Raw genomic sequence first — 24,790 nt, 5'->3', positions numbered from 1 at the left:
GTAAACATTTAAACTTAATTCAAAATATGCAAAATTATGATTTTTAGCATTGAGAAATAGAATAAATAAGAAAAATAATGAAAACATTCATGTTTGATTTTATTGGAAATGAATTGTAAAACTGCATGTTTGTAGTTTTCGGCGTTATTAATATAAAAGAATAATTTAAATTTAAAATTCAAAAATATTAAAATTCGGTTTCTTAAATTTTTTTAGATTTATATTTTTTTTCAGGTTCATATTCTATTTGAAATAAGAACGAAATGATTTATTGTATTTAAATATAACTTTACGTATTTTGAATTAGTTAGCAACTAAAAAACATACATGACTATAATTTGTAAAGATTCTTTTACTTTTATTATAGCTTTTAACTATTATAATATATTTATATATATGAAAAGAGAAAGTTCAAATTACGAATATGATAATAATTATTAAAAAAATTGGATCATTGGTGTAACCAAACAATAGAACTACAGTTATTCTCTTAAATTTCCATAAATCTAAAATTGGTCCAACATCATTTTTTTTTTCTATATTTAAATTCCTTTCTAAAAATGGAAGAGTTCTGATATATTAGCTGCAGTTGCGACTAAAAATATAGATGCAGACGAGAGAGAGAAGAGGAGAAGTATTGTTGAACACAAAAGTTACTAGGAAGAGATAATTTGGGAACAAACAAGTGTACGTTGATGGTTAGTGATTGCATTGAAATGAAATTGGTATTATAGATTTAGTATTTTGTTGAATATTGTAATTCCTGATGGTGAAAGATGTGACATAGTTTATTGTTATTATTAAATGAAAATGTAAATTGGTTTAGAGAGATTGGCGTAGAGGGTAGTTTATGATGATGGTAGATATAAAAAATAGAAAAAAGTGGAAAAGAGAAAGAAACGAAAGAAGGTGGGACAAGAGAGGAGAAGTTGGTAATTTAGAGGTTAGGAGAAGGACACTTCGGTATGCGGTGTGGTTGGGCGCGGTGCGCAGCCAATCCCATCGCATCATCGCCTACCCTCGCCACTCCTCTCATTTTTAGTAACCTCCATGCCCAAACCAAAACCCTAATCATTCCTATTCATTCTATTCCGATGCCATAGAAAATAAATATTAATAATAATAAAAAAATAAATCAAAATTCTTGATCCCAGCTTCAGAAGAATTGAATTACCATGATTTCCAATCCCGAATTGATCCACTACGCCTGCATTGCTCGATCGGACACCATTCTGGCCCAGCACCAGAGCGACAAGGAGCCGAACATGGAAGCCCTAGCGGCCCAATGCGTGGCCCAAGCCCCGCCCAACCACTCCCTCTACTCCCACACCGTCAACAACCGCACCTACACCTTCCTCATCGACCCTCCCTTCGTCTTCTTCCTCATCTCCCACCACACCCTCCTCAAATCCCAAACCCTCCCCTTCCTCCACCGCATCCGCTCCTCCTTCCGCCAAACCCTACCCTCCTCCGTTCAATCCCACCACCACTTCACCCCTCTCTCCTTTCAGCCCCAATTTTATTCCATCTTCGACCACGCCCTCACCAACGATTCCCAAGACCGCGCCCTCAGATCGGAACCCCCGCTCAACCCTCCTCCTCAGGGCCTCAAGAAGAAGAAGAGACCCAACGATGCCCCCGCCACGCTCGATGTCTCCGACGACGTTTCCCTCTCTCCTCTCAAGCACCAGCCCCACGACCGCCACACCAAGGCCAAACACGTCTGGAAGAAACACGTATGGCTCCTCCTCCTCCTGGATTTGTTCGTCTGTGCCGTCCTCTTCCTCATCTGGTTGTGGGTCTGTAGTGGCTTCAAGTGCATGACTTATTGATCCCACTTTTCATCTCTCCAACCATAAAACAAAGGTTCTCCTTCTTGTTCTTGTTCTCGTTTCGGCTTCGGTTTTTTTGTCCCTTACTGAGGGATTCTTAGCTTCTTGTTTTTTCTTTTTGATTCACACTTGACAAAGTTGCAGACTGCAGGGCATAAACATGCATGCATACCTGTTATGTATATGTATGTAACTGGGGGTTCTGTTTGTTTCTTTCCTTCTTTTTTGTTTCCACTTTCCATTGGGAATTTCCTTCTTTTTCTTAATGGGATTTGCATATCAATTATCAAGATCATCTTAACTTATCATCGGCCGTGCTCGATTGTGCAAGATCACATATTCCAGGTGTTCGTTATCGTATACTTTTTTTTACCTCCTTAACATTATTCGTACTTTAGCTTCAGCTTTGTTTAAGGTTTATCTCTTCAATTATTTAGTGATTTTGTTATTTGCTCTGAAATTTGGTAGATGTTGTTTCATGCATGATGTGAAGGATGCAAATCTGTTTTAGAAATTGCAGAAGAGTGTATGATTAGTTTTTTTTAATTCTGTTTTCATTTTTAATTAATCAAATGAAAATCTCATGTTTCTCATACCAATTTAGGGATCTATCATCGTCTCAGTTGTCAGAGCGTTAATTTCTCTGCAAGATCAGTTATGTGATTTGTAAAAGGGTTAACAGTTAAATTGTTGATATTGGGAGTTAGTTAAAATTGTAAAAAATATTCGGAAATGTTTGATTGGTCAGTTTAAGTAAATGTTATGAAAGGTTGGCTTAGGTTAGGTTGGGATTCTATGCAATAGCTTTCATACCATAGTGAGATACAGCACAAACAGAGAGAACTTTTTCTGGTACAAAAACTGAAAGTTTGAGCTCTCCTCGACCAACCCAAATGAGAAGAGGAAAGGAAAAGTTTAGCTATGTTGTCTTTGGGGTCGGTGTGGTGGGACTGGGGAGTGACAATTTCTGTGCTGGCACATTGATGTGTCCAACTATGGACATCTTTTAGGAAGTGTTCTTACATTTGTCCATGATCGACAAATGGGTTCAGTTTCAGGTGCCATCACATGGGCATCCGACACGTTGCAACCGTCTAGAGATAAGGCAGGATGGAAGCTTGGTTAAATTACTGATATATCTAACAAATCCTTAGGAAAAAAATATCTAATTATTGCGCCAAGTTGGCACCCTAACTTCAGATCTAATGAACATTTCACATTACCCTCTGTGTCATACCATAATCTGATTACTAATTATTGATGATGTCATATGTTTGAAATCAGTATCTAATCTCAATCTAACTTTATCTTTTTTTCATTTTTCTTTCATCTTTTACTAAACATTTAATGGCCCTGATATTATGCAGATCATCTAAAATATATAATCAACTAACTAATCATGCATCATTTGGTGCTTATGACACCAATTTCCAAGAGGAAATGTTTCTTTTCCTCCAATAATTTGGAAAAAGAAAACTTGTACACATATTCTGCTATTATTCTCTAATGAACTGTAAAATTTTATGATGTTAATCTACAAAACAAAATCCAGGATGTGATAACAGTTGTTCTTGTATGACAAATTTATTTAATTAGCTTTATTGTATTTTTTTATATACTTTATTTTTCATTCTATTTGTATTTATTGTTTTATTTCTGTTCACTTTATTTATTATCTATCATTTTCCTTACATGAAATGGATTCACGGTGTAAAGTTCTGTTTATTACTAACATATATCTACTAGTTTTTGCAAGTACGTTGACAACTTATAGTTACGATGATGTTAAAATATATTCAAAGTGTAGTTTGCTAACAAGTTGTTCTCTAATTGAGGATTTAAGATATGACCTGACAATGTAATTCTTTTAACAAATAAATAAATAATTGATGGAAATCGCAATTTATAATGCACGAAAATAATTGAATGTCTGATTTGAAGTTATGGGCTGTGGGAAAAAGCAGCAAAACTAATTATTTTCTTCCTTTGTTCATTATCTACAATATTAAAGTAATGATTAAGAGATAGCAAGAAAAATAGGTTTTTTCATTAAACGAAACAGATTAGTCACATTTTTTAACATGCATGTCTTAATGCTACCTAACTCACTAGACTTTCTCGTATTCTGCAATTAAATGACAATACCATCGATACTTGTTCATTTAATTGTGTTGCGTGCGACTACATCTTATTTATCTCGCATATAGATACACTAAATTGTTCTTTTTTTCTGGTAAACTTCTGCGTTCCTTTGTAAGATTCTATAAAACTTGCCTTATATATATATATATATATATATATATATATATATATATATATATATATATATATATATATATGCCCAATAAAGGACTTAAATATTATATTCACAATTTGAGTTCGACTGAAATCAAATAAAAATATGATTAGAAAAGGATTATATCAAAACTGTTTTACCTATTTTTTTATATTAATTCTGGATCAAAATTAATAATATTTCCGCAAATAAAATCATACAAAATTACCACCAATCATTTCTAAACTTCATCATAAAAATAGACAATGGGTTGTCTAGTAATTCTGTTATTTTTTTCTTTCTATGAATTTTCAAATAAAATTTTATTACTGCAGTTTGAGAGGGACTTTGGTTGAAATTATTGCGTTAGTAGTTTAGTGAGCGTACACCGACATAACTATTTCTATTGATTGAATTTGAATAATTTAATTCCGATAATAAATCTTTGACTCTTTCTTACTTGTGCAATATTTAATACGTGAAGAATAATCAATATTTTTAAAGCATTTAGCTTCTTTTTTATGCAAAACAAATTCTAAAACCCATGCAACATTGTGATCTCTCGATATTACGAAGGAGAGTATTTTTATACACACTTTCTTTCGTTAGAACTATGAGAATATTATCCTATAACATGTAAACTATAACATTTAGAAATTTTTTTAAGCCTTTTCGAAAGAAACAATACAACTAGTTTGTTCCGCACAACGAATTTGGATTTTTTTTCCTAATTTTCACAAAGATTTTTTCAACATCATTTGATATCCGATGTTCTTACCTGTCACATGTTTAAACCAATAAACACAATAATTTCTTGAAATAAGTGTATTTTATAAAGATTTTTGGAAATAAAGAGTTAACTTTCTCAAATTACACTTGTAACTTATTACACTTGTAACTTATTGCATGCAAATATTTAGTTTATCTTGTGGTTTTCTATCACTTTGCCTCTAAACAATGTTCTACGACCTCCTCATCCAATGGAAGTGGCAGAATAACCTTCCATCACATTATGATAAAGAGAATATAAGTGTCAAATATCTTTATCAAAACATTATATATATATATATATATATATATATATATATATATATATATATATATATATATATATATAGTTTTGTTAATGAGTATTTTAATTTCTAAATGGGTATAAAATCTTTCCGTTATTGTTAAGTTTCAAGTGATTATTTTACCATTAAAAATATAATATTAGGGTTCAACTTTATTATAAATGAGAAATAATTTCACTATAAATATGTAGCATTAGAAATTTATTTGAATTTTTTTCACATTTATAAACTAAATTAGATTTTTAATTTTTTTAAGAACAAAATTGGTATCATTTAATAGTAAAACTAAATTGGTCTTTCACTCTTATTAATAAAAAAAAGTATTGAGGGCAGCTTTTTTGACTTAATAATTTATTTTGTTTCATCATCATTAAATAGTCTCAATTAGCTTACCATTTCAAAAACGATTCAATATATTATTTTTCATCAACCTTGCTAAATTGTCTAACAAAAAATGATAACATCATTGATAATTTTTTTTTCTCTCTTTAAACTCCTATAATTGATCAAACTCAAAGTCTAGGAGCTGCTTTCCACCTACGAGTTCCTCAATGAAGACACCCCTATTGTCTTAGGTTACATGATCTTAACCTTGAAAACTTTCATGGTGAACCTACACAACAATAGTGAATGAGTCAACAAACTCTATCAACTCGTGAACAAAGTTGACCACAAAATTTTCATTCCATGAAATTTTGTTGAGATTTTATGATATCTTTGTGCGAATGAAATATTATATTTGATTGATCATAAATATAATTTAAGATCCTTCTTTTTTATTTAGATTTGAATTAGAAAATTTGTTATTTTTTAGTTGAAAAAGAAAAACTTGTAATTGAAAAAAAAAATTAAAAATCAATGTTTTTTTATAACAGCAACAATATGCGAAAATGTACAATTTAGTTAGAAAAATTTGATTATTTTCATGACCAAAACGATGTGAGGATGTCGCACCAGTTTCATGACTGAAACTTTGCGCTTGATTTGTTTCACTAGTCGCTCTTTCTTCAACTTTTTTTTCTTTATGACCTTGATGGCGACGTTGTCATTGGTGAAAAATTGGGAAATGTGTTGTTCAGAGTGCAACTAATTGGGCCAAGAGAGGACGGAACATTCTGAATTAGTGGAGATGGGAAGAACCTAAATGAGAAAGATTGATGCTTTTGAGGAATATGGTGTTCGAGGGACATACCAAGTTCCGAAGAAAGCATTCAAAGGGGTTGAAAATCTTCATGGGGCATGTATGATGAAGAAGAAGAATACCCACTAGAGTGACATATGAAACAGATGAAACATGAAGTAGAAGAAGAAAACAAAATCCCTAATATATTATTTTAACATAAACCAATTAAATTTTGTCATGTCAAAATCTCTTAATTTAATAAAAATTGCACATAATAAAACAATTAACATCAACATATTATAACTGTGCGACACATCATTATCTGTTAACGACGTCTGTCAACACTTAACAGAAATGACTTAATTGTTACGATTTTTTAAAATTTAGGACCCAATGACTTAATTGTTACGATTTTTTAAAATTTAGGACCCAATTGAGACCGCTTTCAACAAGAGAACCCACTTGAGATTCCTTAACAAATATGAGGATCATCCAAGAGTTTAAACCAAAGAAAAATTCTAAGTTTCCCTTAACAAAATCCAATAACCTCAATGTTGATAAATATTTTCAAAACTTAATATTAGTTTAGAGATATAAGTGGTTTAGCAATTGCTATAGTAACTTACAAAAATAATAAGTTTATGTTTAACAAAATTCAACAACCTTAATGTTGATAAATATTTTTAAAACTTAATATTAGTTGAGATATATATGTGGTTTAAAGAATGCTATTGTAATTTGATATACAATAATATAATATTAATAGATGATTTTGTATAATTATTCACATAGAGATTTCTAGAACAACTTTAAACAACTTTTATATTAGAGAATATTAAATATAACAATGAAAGTTGCTTAAAAATAATTGAGTGGCTAGACAAATAACTCTTATAAATATTATTAATATTTAGTATGGGAATTATAACAAATAAACATATAAAAACAAACAATATCAAAACAACAAAAACTAAAAAAAGAAATTCATAAACTAATGAGCAAAGTCGGAAAATAAATCCTATAAAAAAGTTAAAATACTTTAATATGGATCCAAACATTATGGTCTAAATAACCTTGTGAGCTTCAATTTGAAGCTTGAGGTAGGGGTGACAAAAAAGGTCAATTCAATTCATTTAAGTTTGATCGAATTTTGGCTCGCCAAGAACGAACTATAGTTGGCTAGTTTATGCTTTTAAGAATGGGTTGAATTTTACAACCTAGCTCGTTGAGCTATCAGGCTGAACTGGGCTCATGCTGAACTATTAGTACGAGTTTTTACATTTGAATAATTTATAATTTATTTGAATATAACTTTACTAATGCTGAGTTGCCAAGCTTGCGGGACTGGTTCGAGTGTTGTTGTGGGCAAGAGAAAATTTCTTATATTTAGGTTTTTCAATGATTACAGACTATCGAGTGTTCTACTAGGCTGGTTAGGCCGCTCTAAGTATTGTCATGAGTGAGACTAAGTTCCTTACATTTAGGTTTTTTAATGATGTTGACTAACCTACTAGATTACCCGGTACCATATTAAAGAGGTTGTCTCAATTTACTTTTCTTTTTCTATTGGAGTGTCCGCTAAGCTGAGTCTTTTTTGCCACCCTTACTTGAAAGGTTGGATAAAGAAGTTTAATTTTTAATTAATTTATAATATTAAATATTATTACATATTTAATTCTAAATTAATAAATAATAATTATCATGAAGTTTTTTAAAAATTAGTTTACTAGAATTAGGATGGATATGAATTATATTAACAATGAAAAATTAATAGTTATATGATAGTTATACTTTAGTTTTTCAATGTAGGACACAATTCAAGAGTTGTTAGCATTCCATATGTCCTAACAAAACATTCACTTAATAGTGTTAACTTATATTGATTATTTTTTTCAGAAAAAGTAGGGCCAAGTTAAAAATTTTAAAATTAATAAAATAAAATTGAAAAAAAAATATTGCGAGAATATTAAATATTTGAAATGACGAGGTTTTACTCGAGGATGCATGTGTAGTGTATGTATCGTGTACCCTTCCACATACAATACAACAAAGAGAGAAAGTTCCCTTCTTTCTTTCTCGCGTTCTCGATAGTTCTATTTTTCTCCGTAAACTCTGTTTCAGATTTGCAAATAACACAAACAACCATCGGGGGAATCCAAATCCTGCCGCAGAATGGAGGACTTGCCGTTGCCGGCGCTCTTCGAGCAAGCGCGCAAGATCCACGCCGACGCCACCGAGTCCGCCGTCGACCAGGTATGCTATTTGGATGCCCCTTTGTTCTGTTTCTGACTTTGGTTCTTTAATCGACATGCTTCGTTTTTGGGGTTCAGGAGGTTGTGAAGAAGGGGTGCCAGGCCCTGCATAGATGCGAGGACATGGTGAATAATCTAGGTTTGTTCTCTTCCAACGAGACCAAAGAGGATATCAGCACCGCCAATCTCAAGTACATTCTGGTTCGTACTTCTCATTATTCTCTCCCAAACCTAATTTTAATGGTTGCTTCCTTCCCTTGATTCTTCTTCTTCTCCTTTTATATGTTTTAGTTTAGGTATGTGAAGTTTTAATTCAAGCGATTGTTTAATATATTCAAGGAAAATCAGTGGCAGCATGAACTATCTAGGTCGTGTTTGGAAGAGTAAAGCAGGCTGTAGTGGTTTGGAGTTGTTTTTGCTTCTTAGCCAAAGAGCCGTCTCTTTAGGAGTGTTTTGGCTTATAAAATAGAATGGATTTTCTGGGACGGCCCGAATCATATTCAGTTTTTCAAACTCCTAGAGTCGTAGAAATTAAGTACATCGAGAGTGGTTAAACAAACCATCAAAACATGTGGGTTGAGGTTGATTAACTTTATAATGCTTTTAGAGTGAAATACAAGCCACTGAGCGTGCTATGTAATAATTTCTCATAACGTAATAAACTATTATACTTTTTGTTTTCCCCTATCTTTCTGCATGAGGTCTACCTTGACATTTTAAAATCTATACCCACATCATAAAATATTGATTTGCAGTGCCCAAACAGTGCAGACAGTACTTTCCAATGCATTATACTTCATTGTGAAGCATCCTACACTACCGATCTCAAAACGACAATTAACTACAACTGATTCGTACTGGGAATCTGTTAACAACATATCCAAAATGGAGGAAAATGATTAGTGAAGTTTCTTTCATTACCATCATTGAAAGTTAAAACTAATTTTTGTTGTGCATCTATTTAAAGTTCTTGTTTGAATCGTGTGGAATTTGTATTACATTATACTCTTGAAGGTAGATTTCATGCTAGGTATTCTGTCAGTTTAGTAATTTAGGACAGTATTTACTCTCTGATAAAATGTAGTTACTTTTTATGAAGTGCATTTGATAATGAATTTTTTTTTTCAAAAGCACTCTGCTCAAAATCTCTTGTAGAAAGATTTAGTGGTGGATTTTCTAATGGAAAAAGTTTCATCATGGGAATGGTTGTTTACTCTGTTTCCTGCTGTGCTTTACATAAAGGAATTTGCAACAATTAGTAATGGAAAATTGGTTAGTGGTTATCTATCATCACTATGCATTTCTTCAACTGATTAGTTCAATCGAGCATAAGAGTATGTATGAATGTGGTAAGGCTGGACACATGCACTGCCCATGGGATATTTCCTTCATTTGTTTTAACTTCTAATTAGTACTGATTGTCAAACATAACTGAGCAGTTGAAATGGATAGCCTTTTACTATTTCATTAATTTCTTGTCATAATTTCCTCAGGTTCCATTTTATCTTGCGGAGTTGATGGAAAAAATAGCACAGGAGGACAGGTTACAGATTCTAAAGGCTTCCCAGGCAAAGTTAAAGGTGAGAGATGATGACCATAGAAAGGAAACGCCTTTCACCAGCAGCCAATTCAACATAATACGTAGCATTACTAGTTAAAATTTTGAAATATTCATTTCAATCAAAGCTTAGTGAAGACATCCTTTTTGTAGGAATTTATCTCATTTTGTGAAGCAATGGAGCTGGTCCCAAAAGAGGAGTTAGAATCTTATATGGAAGGAGCACCAAAAACTGTTGTGGATCAGAGAGCTAGGAAGGTGTTATTTTTTCTACATATTTTTGTGTAAGTTATATATCATGATTTGTATAGATTCAGGCGCTGTAAGTTTGTATCCTGTTGTGCAGATTGCTAGGTTCAAGCGTCAGAGAGCTGCAGAATCAAAATTGTTAGAAATAAAAGAGCGAAAGGAACGGCGTGGACGTTCTACCAAAGCAGCTGCCCTATCCACACCTGTTGAGGCAGGAGAGGAAGAAGTATTGGATGATGATGGTGAAGAAGAAAGAGAGGTTTGTGTCTGATCTGCTATTTGTTTTGTGTGACACTGTTAGTATTCTGTTACTACTATTTTGTGAGCATATGCTAAATGCTTGTATAGCAGAAAATATGTTTTAATGTGATTCATCTGCTTCACACTATATAGGCTTAAATTCTGCTTACCTCTGACAGGACAACATATGTACTTAGTGCACACTGGGTATGTTTAAAGGGTTTGGTTAAGTTCTTAAAAATTGGTTGCTGGGGCCTGTATTGGTTTTACATGTACTTGACTGTGGCTTATGATTTATGAAATAGATTTTAGCTGTTTCAAATGCCTGAAAGAATTTGTGTTTGTGATTGCAATATTGTGATTTCTATGAAGTTTGAGTTATATCTGCTCATTCATTTATTTATTTTACAGGCTTGGACCACCACCATATCTTTGGCAATTTGTAAGGTTGGTTTGTACTTATGTAGCAGTTTCTGTTTAAAATTTTTATTTCCATTGTTCTCATGTTTATCTTGTGCCATTTGATTGAACCCAGGCACTAGATCTGCTGGATATGTTGAAGAAAGAAGACGAGATGCTTTCTGCTGTGAAGGATAGACAATCCAAGGTAGTAAAATGCTTGGTGTGTCAAATACTTCTGAAGTACTGATGTGTTTACCTAGTCAGCTGTGGGCTTGTTGCTACCATTTTACATTGGTATTATTACACAGTGAAATATTTACTATTTTATGAAATGTTGTGTTAATCAGAACTTGAAGACATGTTATAAAGTAGCAGAAATTGATACTCGTTAACTTTATTAAGACATCATACATGTTGTGTTTCTCAAGCTAATTCTAGAACTCAGGCCAAATGTAGCACATACAGTTAAATATAATAGATTATATTTTAAATTGGAACAGAAAATTGTACATTTTTTCTGACTTATATTTGGTTTTATTTACTATTGTTTGTCACTTTGCCATGGTTTTAGGATGGGGCTGAGTTCTCTAGGGATGTTCTGGATGAACGTGCCAAGAAAGCAGAAGCTTGGCATCGTGATTCTGCAGTTCGTGCGCGGTACACTAAGCCCTCACCACCAATCACATGTGCCACTTTTGCCCAAGATGTGCTAGAAGGAAGAGCAAAGGCTTCACAAGCACACGATCACAAGCACCAACCACTGATATTTGGACCTGCCAGCCTTGTGAATGGAAGCTTAACAACAGAGAGAGAAAGAATGGCAGCTCAGGTCTTCCAACCTAGTCATAGGTACACATTATCCCCTTTATCAATAAAATGCACGCTGCCTGGCTAATGAAAGGCTTCGGAATGGGGAAATATTAGTGTGTTTTAAGCAGACAATCATATGCTTGAAAAGAGATGAAATATTTTTTATTTCCTTGTAGTTTTCAGTGTTCTATTGCCTATGGTTGAGAGAAGTAACTTGGTTGAGTTTTACAAATCCTATGGGAACAAGGTTTAAGTTACTGTCTGGTTATGTTGTTTTAGATGCTAAGTTGAAATTTTTTTTTGGAAGGATGCCAACTATGAGCATTGAGGAAGCTGGACTAAAAGAAATGGAAATAATGAATAAATGGCAAGAGAGAAATGTCAAACTCATGGAAGAAGCCAATTCATCTTGGCACAATGATAGGAAGTCAAAGCCTGGAGAAGATGATGATGATGAAGATGACGATGCAGCACAAGAGAAAGCAAGGGCTTGGGATGACTGGAAGGATGATAATCCACGAGGTGCAGGAAATAAGAAACTTACCCCTTGTGGGTAAACTGAGTTCTTCCCTGTCTTGAGAGTAAATGGGGTTGGGATAAATGTTTTTGGACGAAATCTCGTAATCTACAGTTAATATACGCATAACTTGTAGTTGATATACTCGTAATTAGATTGTGCAAGATTTTACGTGGACCATGATTTCATTTGATTATATGTGCATATTCTAGGAGTGCAACTATGGTCTTACTCGATCGTGCTCACTTTTGTTTTGTAATTTGCACCAAAGGTATGCCTTGTTAATTGTTATATCAACCGAAGCTCATTATATTAACAAATCATGACAATCTTTCTTATTGAATTACAGAATAATTTTTTCATTATATCCAGAAAACAGATCCTTTTCTCGCTAAACAGCAAGAATTAACCATTGATCATATTCTCTCTCTCTCTTTGTTAATTTCTATTGCAACAGCCATCATGGTTCATATTTTGCAGCATTGTGGCTGTAGAGTATTTTGGCTGCAGAAGACCAAGGCCCTTTGGATAATAATTTTCATCTGTTCATTGTAGTGACACCTCAAATTTCACCTTTTAGACTTCCGTTATCCAAAATTAGTTCTCATTTCACTGAAAAATTGTGAGATGACGATGAAATTATTATGCTACCTATTGGTATGTTAAAAAATGAATTTTAAGTCTAACTTAATCTTACAACCGGTTTGTAAGTTGAGGTTTGCATTCATTTATATATCTTAAATTAATTTTATCTCTAGTTAATGTGAATCTTTCAACACCTCCTCCTTACGCCAAAGTATATATATCTCGAGCGTGAGACTAGACATTAATGGATAGTTCGATAATGACCCGATAGCAGGTGAAACAATATGTCTAACAAATATTGCTAGGATAGACTCTACTTTGGCTCTGATACTATAGTTGTTTTTTTGTAATATATCAAGAGTATACTTCTTTTGGGAGATTACAACTCCATCTTCTGATTGTGATACTTCAATGCCTAAGAAGTATTTGAGACTTCCAAGATCCTTAGTTTGAAAATGTCTACACAAGTACTCTTTTAATTCACCATTATCATAGAGAAACTAGATGAACAATGGAATGGAACAGATAGAAAAGCCCTAGAAACTGAAGAGGAGACTCTCGCATCCTCAAATCTCCCTCTAGAGGAGCAAAATGTGTGTTTATGTGCTTATGCCATCAAGAGATACAATCCCTAGGACGTGCAAGTCCTTAAATAGAACATAAAAATAACAGAAAAGGGGTCCAAGCTCACGAAACTGGCGCTCAACGCCCCAAAAGGGCGCCCAACGGTAGCTGTAGCACTAAACTGACGCTCAACGGTGGCGCTCAAGCGTGAGACAGAAGAAATTGGCGCTCAACGTCCTTTTTCTGCGCTCAGCGCCCTTTTTCTGCACTCTGGTTGACTTTTCTGCACCCTAGTTGACTTTTCTGCATTCTGGTTGACTTTTCAGCATTCCAACTATTTGATACTTTAGCTCTTCTTTCAAATCATTCCAATAGCCTACAAAATCAAGGAAATTTAGTGATAAAATCATCAAATATAACCTCAACTTTCTTATTTACAAAACTAAAGCAAAAACATGAGTTCAAGCTAGTTTTTAAATCATAAAAGGGTGTTTTTAATATCAAAATTAAGTATAAAAATAACGATATTTCAACCGTTATCACAACCCCAAACTTAGAACTTTGCTTTTCCTCAAGCAAATAAGATATAACTCATTCTTCAACCAATCAATACAATGGTTCAACCCATTCAAAAACTCTTTCTTCCAAGACAAGTAATTACTCAAATCAGCTCATCAAATAGAATTCAGTCAAGATGTACACTTGCCTTGTTTAAAATCACTCATCATGGTGTTTACATGGCCAAATCGAGGTAATAAACATTGTTTTGGAAGATTATTTACGGTGCTTCTATTCTGAACAGCCAAGAAGTTGGAGTGTAATGCTGCCTTGGGTTGAATATTGGTACAATACTAATTATCAGGTTGCAGCCAGATGCACCCCGTTTGAGACTATATATGGAAGGGCGCCACCTTCACTTAGCAGATTCGTACCTGGGGAGACACCAGTAGAGGCGGTTGCCCAAGAATTAGTAACAAGGGATGAAGCTCTCAAACAACTGAACTTCCATTTGAATCGAGCCCAGGATTTAATGACTAAGCAGGCAAACAAGAAGAGGTTTCCAACAAACATAAAGGTGGAGGATTGAGTTTACTTGAATATTCGACCCCACAGGCAGTCTTCTATGCCCACAAGGCTCCATCCGAAGTTATTAGCTCGTTACTTTGGCCCTTTTCAAGTGGTGCAACTGGTGGGAGAGGTGATGTATAGACTCAGGTTACCCGAAACAGTTAGGATACACCCGGTCTTTCATGTATCCGAGCTCAAGAAGGCAGTGAGCGAAAATAAGGTGGAGAAGGAACTGCCGCCTGAGTTACAAGCAGAAGGACCTACTTTCCGGCCAGTTTGAATCCTGGAAAGCAGATAAGTGCAGCAGGGAGAAGAGATGGTGCAACAAGTACTGATGGAATAACAAGAAGGAGGAAGAGAGGGTGCAACCTGGAAGGACATGAGTACTATCAAGGACCAATATCCAGAGTTCAACCTTGAGGGCAAGGTTGTTGAGGGAACGGAGGGTAATGTTAGGACATGAAGAGTATACGAGAGAAGAAATAAACATTAATTGCCTAACTGCCTTGGCAGTTAGGAAAGACGGGAATAAGAATGTATAAATAACATTCAGTTAGTTGAGGGAGGGGGACTTTTTGATTGATTGTGTTTCTAACAGGAAATCTTAATCACGTGGGGAAGGTTAGACTCTCATTTGGTTCTCTGTACATTGTATTCTTGTTACTGTCAATATAAGAAGAGGTTATTCTTTTGCTGAGTGTGTGTATGCGGACTGAATCGTGTTAGTCTGTGGAGGTTTCTGGAGTAGAAACCTAACAATCAAAGAGAAAAATAGGAGAGCGATAATCGATGATAGCTAAGAAAATTATAAATTGGATGAGGGTTTCGAGTGGAACGAGTACCTTTTCTGAGGGCAATAGCTCATGCTGAATCATTTTCAGCAGGGAGAGTTTGTCTAGACTTGGAGACATGCCATGAACAAAATATACACAACCAAACACTCGGAAAGATGTATTAAAGAGAGAATCATTAGGAAACATAATGGAGAAATGGATTTTTTATCAAGAGAGGAGAAGTGCGTCCTATTAATAAGATAACATGCAGTTAACATGACATCACCCTAGTGATGGATAGGAATATGGGCACCAGGCAAAAGGGTATGGGCAGTTTCAACCATGTGTCTATTTTTTCGTTCTGCTATACTATTTGGTTGCGGTATATAAGGACAAGTAGACTGATGTAAGATACCATGGGAACTCAAGAGGGTAGAAAAGGAGGATTAGAAATACTCTTTGGCATTATCACTTCTTAATATTTTGATGACTTGACCAAATTGATTCTTGATTTCATTCAAAAAGGTTGCAAAGATGGCTAACAATTCAGAACGATTTTTATAAGACAAACAAAAGTACATCTTGAATATTCATCCATGAAGGTAAGAAAATATTTAAAACTAAAGGAGTGTCTCTCTGAACCACGCTCCTGTATAACAAAAGATTTGTGATTAAAAGTATTGAACAATTTAACATTTTGGTCAACTAACTTAGGAAAATTAAATTAAAAGGACAAATAGGAACAAAAAGGAAAAAGTTGAGATTGGGAGGGAGACAAAGAAACATGATCGACTCCTTTAGAGGAAGTTTTAGATCTATTTGCAAGGGTTATGAAATGGGGTTTTTCACAAAAGGAAATAGATGAGAACAAAGAGATATTACTAGAAATATGATCAGAAGCACCTGAGTCAATTATTCATGAATTTTACCCTTCCATAGATTAAGAAATGAAAACGGTTGATGTATTAGGAGATTGAGATGGTTGTGTCAAGCTGTTAGACTTTAACTTTAAATACTCTTGATATTCATTCTCAGTGAATTTAGAAGTGGAAGTTTCAGTTTTCAAAATATTGACGATTTAAAAAAAAAACATATAAGGAGTATCGATTCTTTTGAGGGTAACCCATTCTTTTATAGTTTGTATATTGAAGACGTCTCCGATCTTTTCATCTCTCCTCTAATGTCATATCCTCTCTTTCTCGGATAGCAACCATGACAGATACTCTATAGTTCATATGGTGAAGAATATTTCCTATTCTTCTGCGTGTGTGCAGAAAATGGTGCGCATCTCTACGTGATAATAGAATATTGTATTTTCAAGTTTTGGGTTCAATAGTTCTTCAATCATTCCACTACAAGCGTGCACAAGGATTTATGTATTTTGTTATGCATCATGATTTATTTGAGTTGATAGGTAGTGACTAACTACTTTTACAGGTAACCCATTTTGTTTTTCATTCTGTAGTACGCCTAACATATATTTATTTGTTTTGTTAGTTATACAGAAAGATAGAAAAAGGAATTTTAGCTTATTCTTGGACCATAGAAAATTGCGAGAGACTGTACCTGGACCTTTCGCGAGATTCATCATAAAATTAGAATTTAAACGACAAATTATATACAATAAATTTATACTTAGATAAGTTAAGTACAAATGATTAACATACTATTAAACCGCCTAAATCTTAATGTGGAAAATAAAAAGAATTAAAGTTAACTAAAAGCAAGTTGATGAAGAGTATGTGAGTAGTTTTTTGTTGTTCCACCAATCATATTTTAATCTTTGAAACAACCTTAATTTAAGTTTGTCGAGAACTGAAACTTTTACCTTGTGCTGAAGTAATCTCTACACAAAATATGTCTCCTTACATTAAGAAAAACATAAAAGAGAAAAACACTTTCTAATAATCTCTCTAATGTTAGTGAGTTTCTTCCCCTACTCGCTACTGATGCAATGCTCATTTATATATTTGTACATTCATTCATCACCCATTAAACTCTGCTACAGTATCAATTTGCATGGGCCCAATATAAGCATCACCAAAAATTCGAGATCCCTCAAGGGAACAAAGGCTACGATTTTCTTCCTCCTAAGATCAAAATTTTCTCACACTTCGTTGTCATACCAATACTACTGTACTCAATAAAGTGGATAAATATCACATCAGCCTTTAGCCCCTCTCATCTCGTTGTCTTTAATGTTCTTGAATCAAAATTAAAATATATAAAAAAAGTACATTTCTAAAATTCATGTATGGGAGAATTTGAAGCCGGCATTGCCGAGTTCACACTCCAATAACAGATCTTGAATTTTCTGCAAAACGTTAAAACTTTACATAGAAACTGCAAAAGCTCCTATGAGTGATCTTCAGGACAATAATAAAGGCATTAATATAATATATGATATTGCTATACGAAAACAATCATTGTCTTTCCTCTTGATTCCAATAAAAATAAATCTTATAAAAATATCAGAGATACTTATTATGTCTGGCTGACTCTCCTATTAATTATTGAATAATCATTGAAAGAGTCTTCTAAACAATTTATTTCCACAGGTTTTTATCATTAGTTGCTTCAACTTAAGAAAGTGGTTGTGACTCAAAAATCAAAATCGAAAGTATAATTTTAACTAGCGAAAGATCGTTGCAATGCATTGCATAAAAAAGAACACATTTTTACCATAAAATTCCCCAAAAGTTCTGATTTTTTTTCCCTTTAATTCTTTTGCTATGTAACCTGACATTTATAATCAATTTAGTTTGTTGTTGTATAGCTTTTGTTTAACAGGCTGCAGCTTTTACAGATCTCTACTGTGAAAAGGAAACAAATTAAAGAGAAGCATATCCCTCTAGTGCGTTTGGGGTTCATGATGACCCTTTAACAACTTTATTGCTTGGAATATGTCCTGAGGGCGACATTTATATATTTTTGCCCCACAGCCATGAAGGATCTGAGATTGTAGAATTGGTGAAGAAGATATTTGAAATTCCTAACTTGTGAAAGGTATTATATTTATATGGATGCAAACAATTGGGCAGTAATCGTGGGATTAATTGACGGATAAGATAAGTGCGTGGTCCAGAAAAGGATATCGATTCGGTTGTTTGTATTGTTGTTTTTATACTACAAACTACCAATCACGAGAGGGACCAATTTTTCAAATTGGGTAAACCAAGTTACAAAGCAACCCCTTCTTCTTCTCGACCTGTGTTACTTGTATACTTATACGAAGAAGGGAAATTCAAAAATATAGTTTATGTACTTTCAAATAATATGTACTGTTTATGATAGCTAATTTATGTCAAATTTTTTATACCCTGGTCTTGCAAATCTTTTATTAATTATTCTTGTGTATTTCGATCAGCACTAGACAGGTAAGCGAGTCTGATTAAATTGAATATTCCATAGGCAAATTGATTTTGGATATGAATTCTTTTTGTTGGTGAGTTTCTCTCTCTTGCAATTAATGGTGACAAGCATCCAGGAATCTAGTGCTTTTTGCTTGCTAAAATGGTGAAGGGCTTAGGCAAAGAGAAAGGAGTGTGAAGAGTAGGAGTTGGTGGTGGTAGGAGAAGAAGGGGAATTAAATTAAAATAAAGGAAAGGGAGGAGCATGTGGGGTTGATATAGGGCAGTGTTTCACTGAAAACCAGGGAGCACAATTCATAGTTTTCTTTCTATTCAGTGTAGAGTAGTAGAGTGCCCTTTTTCAACCGAATGTGCAGTGTTACACGTGTAAGAGGCTATCTTTTATGCATTTCTAGGGTCATTTTTTTTGGAAGATACCTTTCACATCAGTTACATAAGGTTTGCTGTTTGGTGTGACGGGTGGAGTTAAATCGTCCATTGGGATTATGCTTTTTCCCTAGCTGCAGTTTCTGCTTCAGTGGCTTGTTTTTTCCCTGGAAGTTGCAGCAGTGGAAATGTAAGTTGCTGAATGTTTTTTAAGGAAACTGTTGCTTTAGTCACATTCTGCACCCATCAATTTCACCGGGTATTGCTGTTCCTCAATTATTGCGCTGGCAATGTACTAAGCCTAGTTGGTTCCCAATTATTGAATCATTTTGTGATCTGTTTTATCAGAAGTGGGTCTATACTTTTCCCCATATATGTGGTCTGAATCATGTGAGTTGTAAGGTAATGTGGGACTTAAAGTTTGCTGGTTTTGTTTTTTAACTTTTGGTTTTCAGTTGCAGAGGTGCCAGAGAATCCGATCTCACAGGAATGGGTGAGGAGGAAATTTCTGTTTTGGATAGAGTTGGGTGTGACAACAAGAGTGACACTGAAAGCATGTATCCCATGTATTTTGGTGTTTCTTGTGCATTCTTTGCGCTCCAAGTCCTCACAGAAGTGCCACAAGTTGAAGTTCAAAGATGGTGTAAAATCCGTGACACCATGCTTCAAGGGAGTGCTCAGCTGTTGGGGTTGGTAGTGTGGAAGCTTCAGAAGGGAATGCCTGATGGGGGAGAGTTCCGACTCAGAAGTGCTGAGAGAGAACTTGAGAACCTGAAAAGGATGCGGCACGAGGATGCCAAGGCCAATGAGAAAGTTGTGGGCATCTTTGCAGCACAAGAGCAAAGCTGGTTGAGTGAAAGGAGGAGACTCCGCCAGCAGATTGGGGCTCTACTGACTGAGTTGAGAGTTTTTGAGAGAAACAAGGATGCTGCTATTTGTGAATTGAATCAGAAATTGAAGGACATGGAGGCTTTGGTGGAGTCAAGAGACAAGGAGATGGAACAGGAGGAGCAGAGGAGGAAGGAGCTAGAAGAAAAGCTCAACAAGGTTGAGAAGGATGCTGAAGAAATGAGAGATTCCGCCAGGCGTGAAGCTCAAGAGCATTCTTCTGATCTAAGGAAGCACAAAACTGCTTTCATTGAACTTGTGTCAAACCAGAGACAGCTTGAGGCTGAACTTGGTCGCGCAGTTAAGCAAGTGGAAGCTACTAGACAAGAACTTGCTTCTGTAGTGGAGAAGAAGGAGGAATCAGATTTGATGGTCCAGAAGTTGTCTTTGGAGATTGCAAAATTTCACAAAGATTTGGAACAGAAGGATAAAATTTTGTCAGCTATGTTGAGGAAATCTAAACTGGACACTGCAGAGAAGCAAATGCTGTTAAAGGAGGTCAAGTTATCAAAAGCTAGGAGGAAGCAAGCAGAGCAGGAGACACAGCGATGGAAGGCAGTTTCAGAAGGAAAACATGAACGACATTCCTTAAAAAGCATGTTGGTGAACTTGAGTTCAAGGATGGATGTTTTCCCTAGTGCTAGAGGTATGCAGCATGGTTCCACAGGGTCCTCACACATTGCAAATGAACCAGACCAACCTTCTCCCTTTCCTGATCACTATTCGCAGCAAAGAATTGGAGACTTGTGTAAGACTAAACTCTTCAATCTTTTATTGTATCTGATTTTATTTGTTGCTACTATACAGAGTTTCGTTGACCCTTTCTCCCATAATCTGGTCCTCAGCTATTCCTGCTAATGCTAAACGTTTGGAGGATTGGATGCGAGCTGAGGCAGAAAGGTACGCAACCTTGATTAAACAGAGGCATCATTTAGAGCTAGATGCTTTTGCTGAACAAATGCAGCTCAAAGAAGAGAAAGTTGAGGCGTTTCGCTGGCAGTTGTTGAGGACAGAATTAGAAATGAAACAGATGCAGGCACATGTCGAGGAGCTGGTCAAGGATGTGACACAGCTGAGACATGACAAGATGAGATTAGAGACCTTACTGTTGGAGAGAGAAGATGAACTGACTTCCCTGCAAGAGAAATTTGTTTCAAAATTAAGGCCCTCAAAAATTAACTCAAGTTTCCCTCCACAATCTTCAGAACTAGCTCAAGATGGTGTCTGGTCAAAAGTGAAGGTTGTCAAGAGAAAGCCAGGTGAAAAAGTGCTAGAAATGATTGAAAATTCTGTTGAGGAAGATTGTGAGAGGGAAGTACACTGTCTGCACCATGACCAACTTAACAATGGTAGTTTACTTGTTCAATCTCCAGAAAATGAGATTGAAGAAGAAGAAAAAAATGTTTCCAGGGAGGATAGTGCTACTCATATTCAAAACCTGTCTCCAAATAAAGTAGAAGCCGATGCTTCCGAAAAGATAGCATCTACCAGCCAGACCCCCAGTTCAACAAAACAGTCCCTATGGAAGATGGATCTTCACGCTCTTGGAGTATCTTACAAGATCAAGAGGCTGAAGCAGCAACTTCTTCTTGTTGAAAGGTTAACAGGAAAACAAGCGAATGAAGAGCAAGCAGAAATCAATGATGATAGCAAAGTTGGTATGAAGGCATATCTGTCCTTGACTACTCTGCTCAATAAACAAGTTGCAAGATATCAATCCCTCCAAGAGAAGACAGATGATCTTTGCAAACGGATGGTAAGCATTAATTCTATATAGTTCCATTATCTTTAAATTCATGTGAGCATTTTTAGCATCTTTTTGATACCCTTTTATGAAATAGAAAAATGGAGCAATGATGAACTGCTATATTATAAACTCCAGTGTCCAATTCCATTTGGCACTCCGAAGTTGAGCATGAATGAATGAATCATTTGTTGCACATTATTTCAGCACGGGAATGAGCTCTATGCAAGCAGTGGAGATTTGAATGTTGCAAGAGCAAAGGAGAAAACATCAACACTGGAACAGTTCCTAGAGGAGACATTTCAACTACAGAGGTACATAGTTGCAACAGGACAAAAATGGGTGGAAATTCAGTCGAAGATTGTTTGTGGGTTTGTTGGGGTGGCAGAAGAGATGCAGAAAAGTTCTGGCATTGACATGAACCGGTTTGCCGACAGTATTAAAAACCTGTTCCATGAAGTTCAAAGAGGTCTTGAAGTTAGGACAGCTAGAATTATAGGAGATCTTGAGGGAACACTAGCTCGTGAAGGAATGACATGTTTGAGAAGGTAGCAACGAATTCATGTGTTTATTTGTCTATACTATACCTATTACTCTACTTTATAACACCAATCTGTATACAAAGATTCCAATGCAAATTCAAACTTTCACGATTTTTCCTGTCTCCTTGGTTGACTTGAACCAACTCGCAGACCCACCTTATTAAAAGGTGACAACATAACAGCAATCTAAACTTCACGTATTTTCCTTATCTCGTGGCCTTAAATATTTTGCTGTCTGTTAGGTTCGATAAATAAATGAAGATTTTAATGCGCTCTTGTTTTATTTAAAAAATATCGTATTCCCATTTATAACATACGCCACCAAATATACCTACCTATCATTATGTCGTTGACAAGCTCTATCCCATGTTGGAAGTCTTACATCGACAACAGATAAGACCAATTTATAATATATAAGTAAGGTGCAAAGCCAGTTTTATGGGATTAAATTAAATTAAAACTCGCTTTCTAATATGGTATCAAAGTCATGGTTAGAGTCTATTCTAGCGAGTTTTAAGTAAACATTTCTGTTTTCAACCATTGTCGAACTAGAGATAAAGTCTATTTATACTTTATAAGTGGGTGCAAATCTCATCCTACAAATCGGTTTTGTGAAGTTGAATTAGACTTAAAGTTCACGTAAGTTTTATTTTTTTTGTTAAACTTTTGGTAATCGCATGAGTTTTTGATCAGTGAAATATTTTCATTTTGTTGAAATAATATTTCATAGAATAAATAAGGTGGGATATATGGGATATGATAGCTCAGTGATGTAACAAGTTCTCTCTTTTTCTAAAAAGTTGTGAGGGAACAATTCTCATATCTCTCTCTTTTTCCCATTTAGCTTTCAAATTGGAAAGTAGAAGAAAAGCATAAAGGAAAAAAGAACAGAAAAGTGTGAGCACCAAAACTGGTCCATAAAAGTGAGTTTCATTTTGGGGTGGTGAAAGTGTGGAAAAGACGTGTTCATTACAACATTCTAATCTTCTCCTTTGTTGGGCCATTATCCAATGAATGAGTCCTCAAATTTATCTTCTTGGGCTTTCAAACCATACAATATTGAGTGATGCTCTCTCTACCATCCCATCTTCTCCCTTCACCTCTCCAATTTTTTTTAATTTTAAATTTATCCTTTTTACTTTTACCAATTTTACATTTTATTTTTTAAAACTCTAATCTCAATCTCTCTCACTTTCACTTTCCCTTACACTCTTGACAGCAAGTCCTCACCCCTCACTTTCACTTTCTCTCTTTCTCTTAATTTTCACCCATTAACACACAATTTGACAGAAAAAACAAATTTTGCATGGTGTAAATTTAAAACATTTATAACTTCTAATGAGTTTTGAAGTATCATGATTCCATAATATAATCTGCTAAAAATTTCTTCCCCACTTCCTTATCTTTAAATAACCAAACTTGAAAATCTATGCTTAAAATTACATTTGTATTTAGAATGTTGCAATGAAAGAGAAATATGTTTGTTGAGTACAAAATAAAAGATGAATAAAAGAAAAAAATAGTTAGTTTAATTTATCTTCTTCTTTTTCTGTCAAATTTTGTGTTAACGGAAGTGGAAATTAAGAGAAAGAGAGAAAGTGACACTAGGAGATGGGGGCTTGCTGCTGAGAGTGAGGGATGGGGTTTGCTGCTAAGAGTGAAAGAGAAAGTGTAAGTGAGAGGGGATTGAGATTAGGGTTTTAAAAAACAAAAAGTAAAATTGGTAAAAGTAAAAAGTAAAAAAGATAAATTTAGAATTTTAAAAAAATTGATGAGGTGTAGGGAGAAAATGGAGTGGTGGAGGGAACATCACTCTACAATATTTAATTATAATATAATTTGGCTCAATACAATGAATATCTTCATCTTACACTTCAAATAAACATTATGGTATTTGAGGCTATTAATATATTTTATATGAATACATTAATTCGCCAATAAATATGAGGTGGATATTTGAAAAGTAAGGAAGTTTGTGGTATAAGTTGATTTTCCCGTTCAATTAGTAAGTTGCTTTAAGAGAAAAACATAAAAGGAAAGGAATATTGGATTAACATTAAGTTGAAAATAACTTGAAAACATGCCCACTTTGATTATTTTTCCCCCTTTAAGTGGCTTATCACTTCAACTAGATCTGCTTTTTTCTTCTTCTTCTTTATCCTCTTTGCATACAACGTTTATCTGTTTTCAGTGTCGCACTACGGTGGAAAAAGAAGCAATAATCGTTTTGAGAGAAAAGAAAAGGAAAAAAAGACAAGACAATAGCATACATTTTTAATAGTGGATACTTTGGAAAATAACATACATTTATTCTTCCCCACCAACTCTATGGCTATGGTGCTTTCATATTCTCAGCTGATGTACAAATCTACAAATGAGACAGTTTCACGAATCCTAAGCTTATATTTTAATAATATTGGTGTTGTGTCTATCAGTGAATTATCTATCGAAAGATTTATTAGTGATATAAAAAAGAAGGTTAGACTTATTTTTTGAGTAAGGATTAGATATATAGGTGAATTTCGTTATGATGAATAAAATACATGTAAATGATGTTC

At 34.6% G+C, this 24,790-nt stretch overlaps 3 protein-coding genes across 7 annotated transcripts; all 3 read left to right on the top strand.

Moving 5' to 3' along the window:
- The first annotated feature begins 845 nt into the window (after positions 1-845).
- Positions 846-2,137, top strand: LOC108330008 (phytolongin Phyl2.2). The gene has a single exon (XM_017564445.2). It carries the CDS (start codon positions 1,176-1,178, stop codon positions 1,830-1,832), a length of 657 nt encoding a protein of 218 aa, XP_017419934.1. The 5' UTR covers positions 846-1,175; the 3' UTR covers positions 1,833-2,137.
- Positions 2,138-8,307: 6,170 nt separating this feature from the next.
- LOC108329858 (PP2A regulatory subunit TAP46) lies at positions 8,308-12,551 on the top strand. Its single transcript, XM_017564214.2, has 9 exons — positions 8,308-8,556; positions 8,634-8,756; positions 10,049-10,135; positions 10,267-10,371; positions 10,460-10,621; positions 11,014-11,049; positions 11,138-11,209; positions 11,576-11,853; positions 12,122-12,551. The coding sequence occupies exons 1-9, from the start codon at positions 8,476-8,478 to the stop codon at positions 12,369-12,371; spliced, it is 1,194 nt and encodes a 397-aa protein (XP_017419703.1). The 5' UTR covers positions 8,308-8,475; the 3' UTR covers positions 12,372-12,551.
- A 5,361-nt stretch (positions 12,552-17,912) lies between these two features.
- LOC108331995 (uncharacterized) lies at positions 17,913-22,354 on the top strand. Of its 5 annotated transcripts, none has more exons than XM_052876140.1 (4): positions 17,913-18,327; positions 19,514-20,694; positions 20,792-21,702; positions 21,788-22,354. In XM_052876140.1, the coding sequence occupies exons 2-4, from the start codon at positions 19,548-19,550 to the stop codon at positions 21,857-21,859; spliced, it is 2,130 nt and encodes a 709-aa protein (XP_052732100.1). In that variant the 5' UTR covers positions 17,913-18,327; positions 19,514-19,547; the 3' UTR covers positions 21,860-22,354. The 5 variants fall into 5 exon arrangements, with proteins under 5 accessions (XP_052732100.1, XP_017422555.1, XP_017422556.1 ...); XM_017567066.2 differs by having other exon boundaries at positions 17,918-18,327; positions 21,898-22,354; XM_017567065.2 differs by lacking the exon at positions 17,913-18,327 and adding an exon at positions 18,328-19,248 and having other exon boundaries at positions 19,520-20,694; positions 21,898-22,354.
- The last annotated feature ends 2,436 nt before the right edge of the window (positions 22,355-24,790 follow it).

This window comes from Vigna angularis, chromosome 4, assembly GCF_016808095.1.
Source record: "Vigna angularis cultivar LongXiaoDou No.4 chromosome 4, ASM1680809v1, whole genome shotgun sequence".
Lineage (NCBI taxonomy): Eukaryota > Viridiplantae > Streptophyta > Magnoliopsida > Fabales > Fabaceae > Vigna > Vigna angularis.
This window is presented reverse-complemented; position numbering and strand designations above follow the sequence as displayed.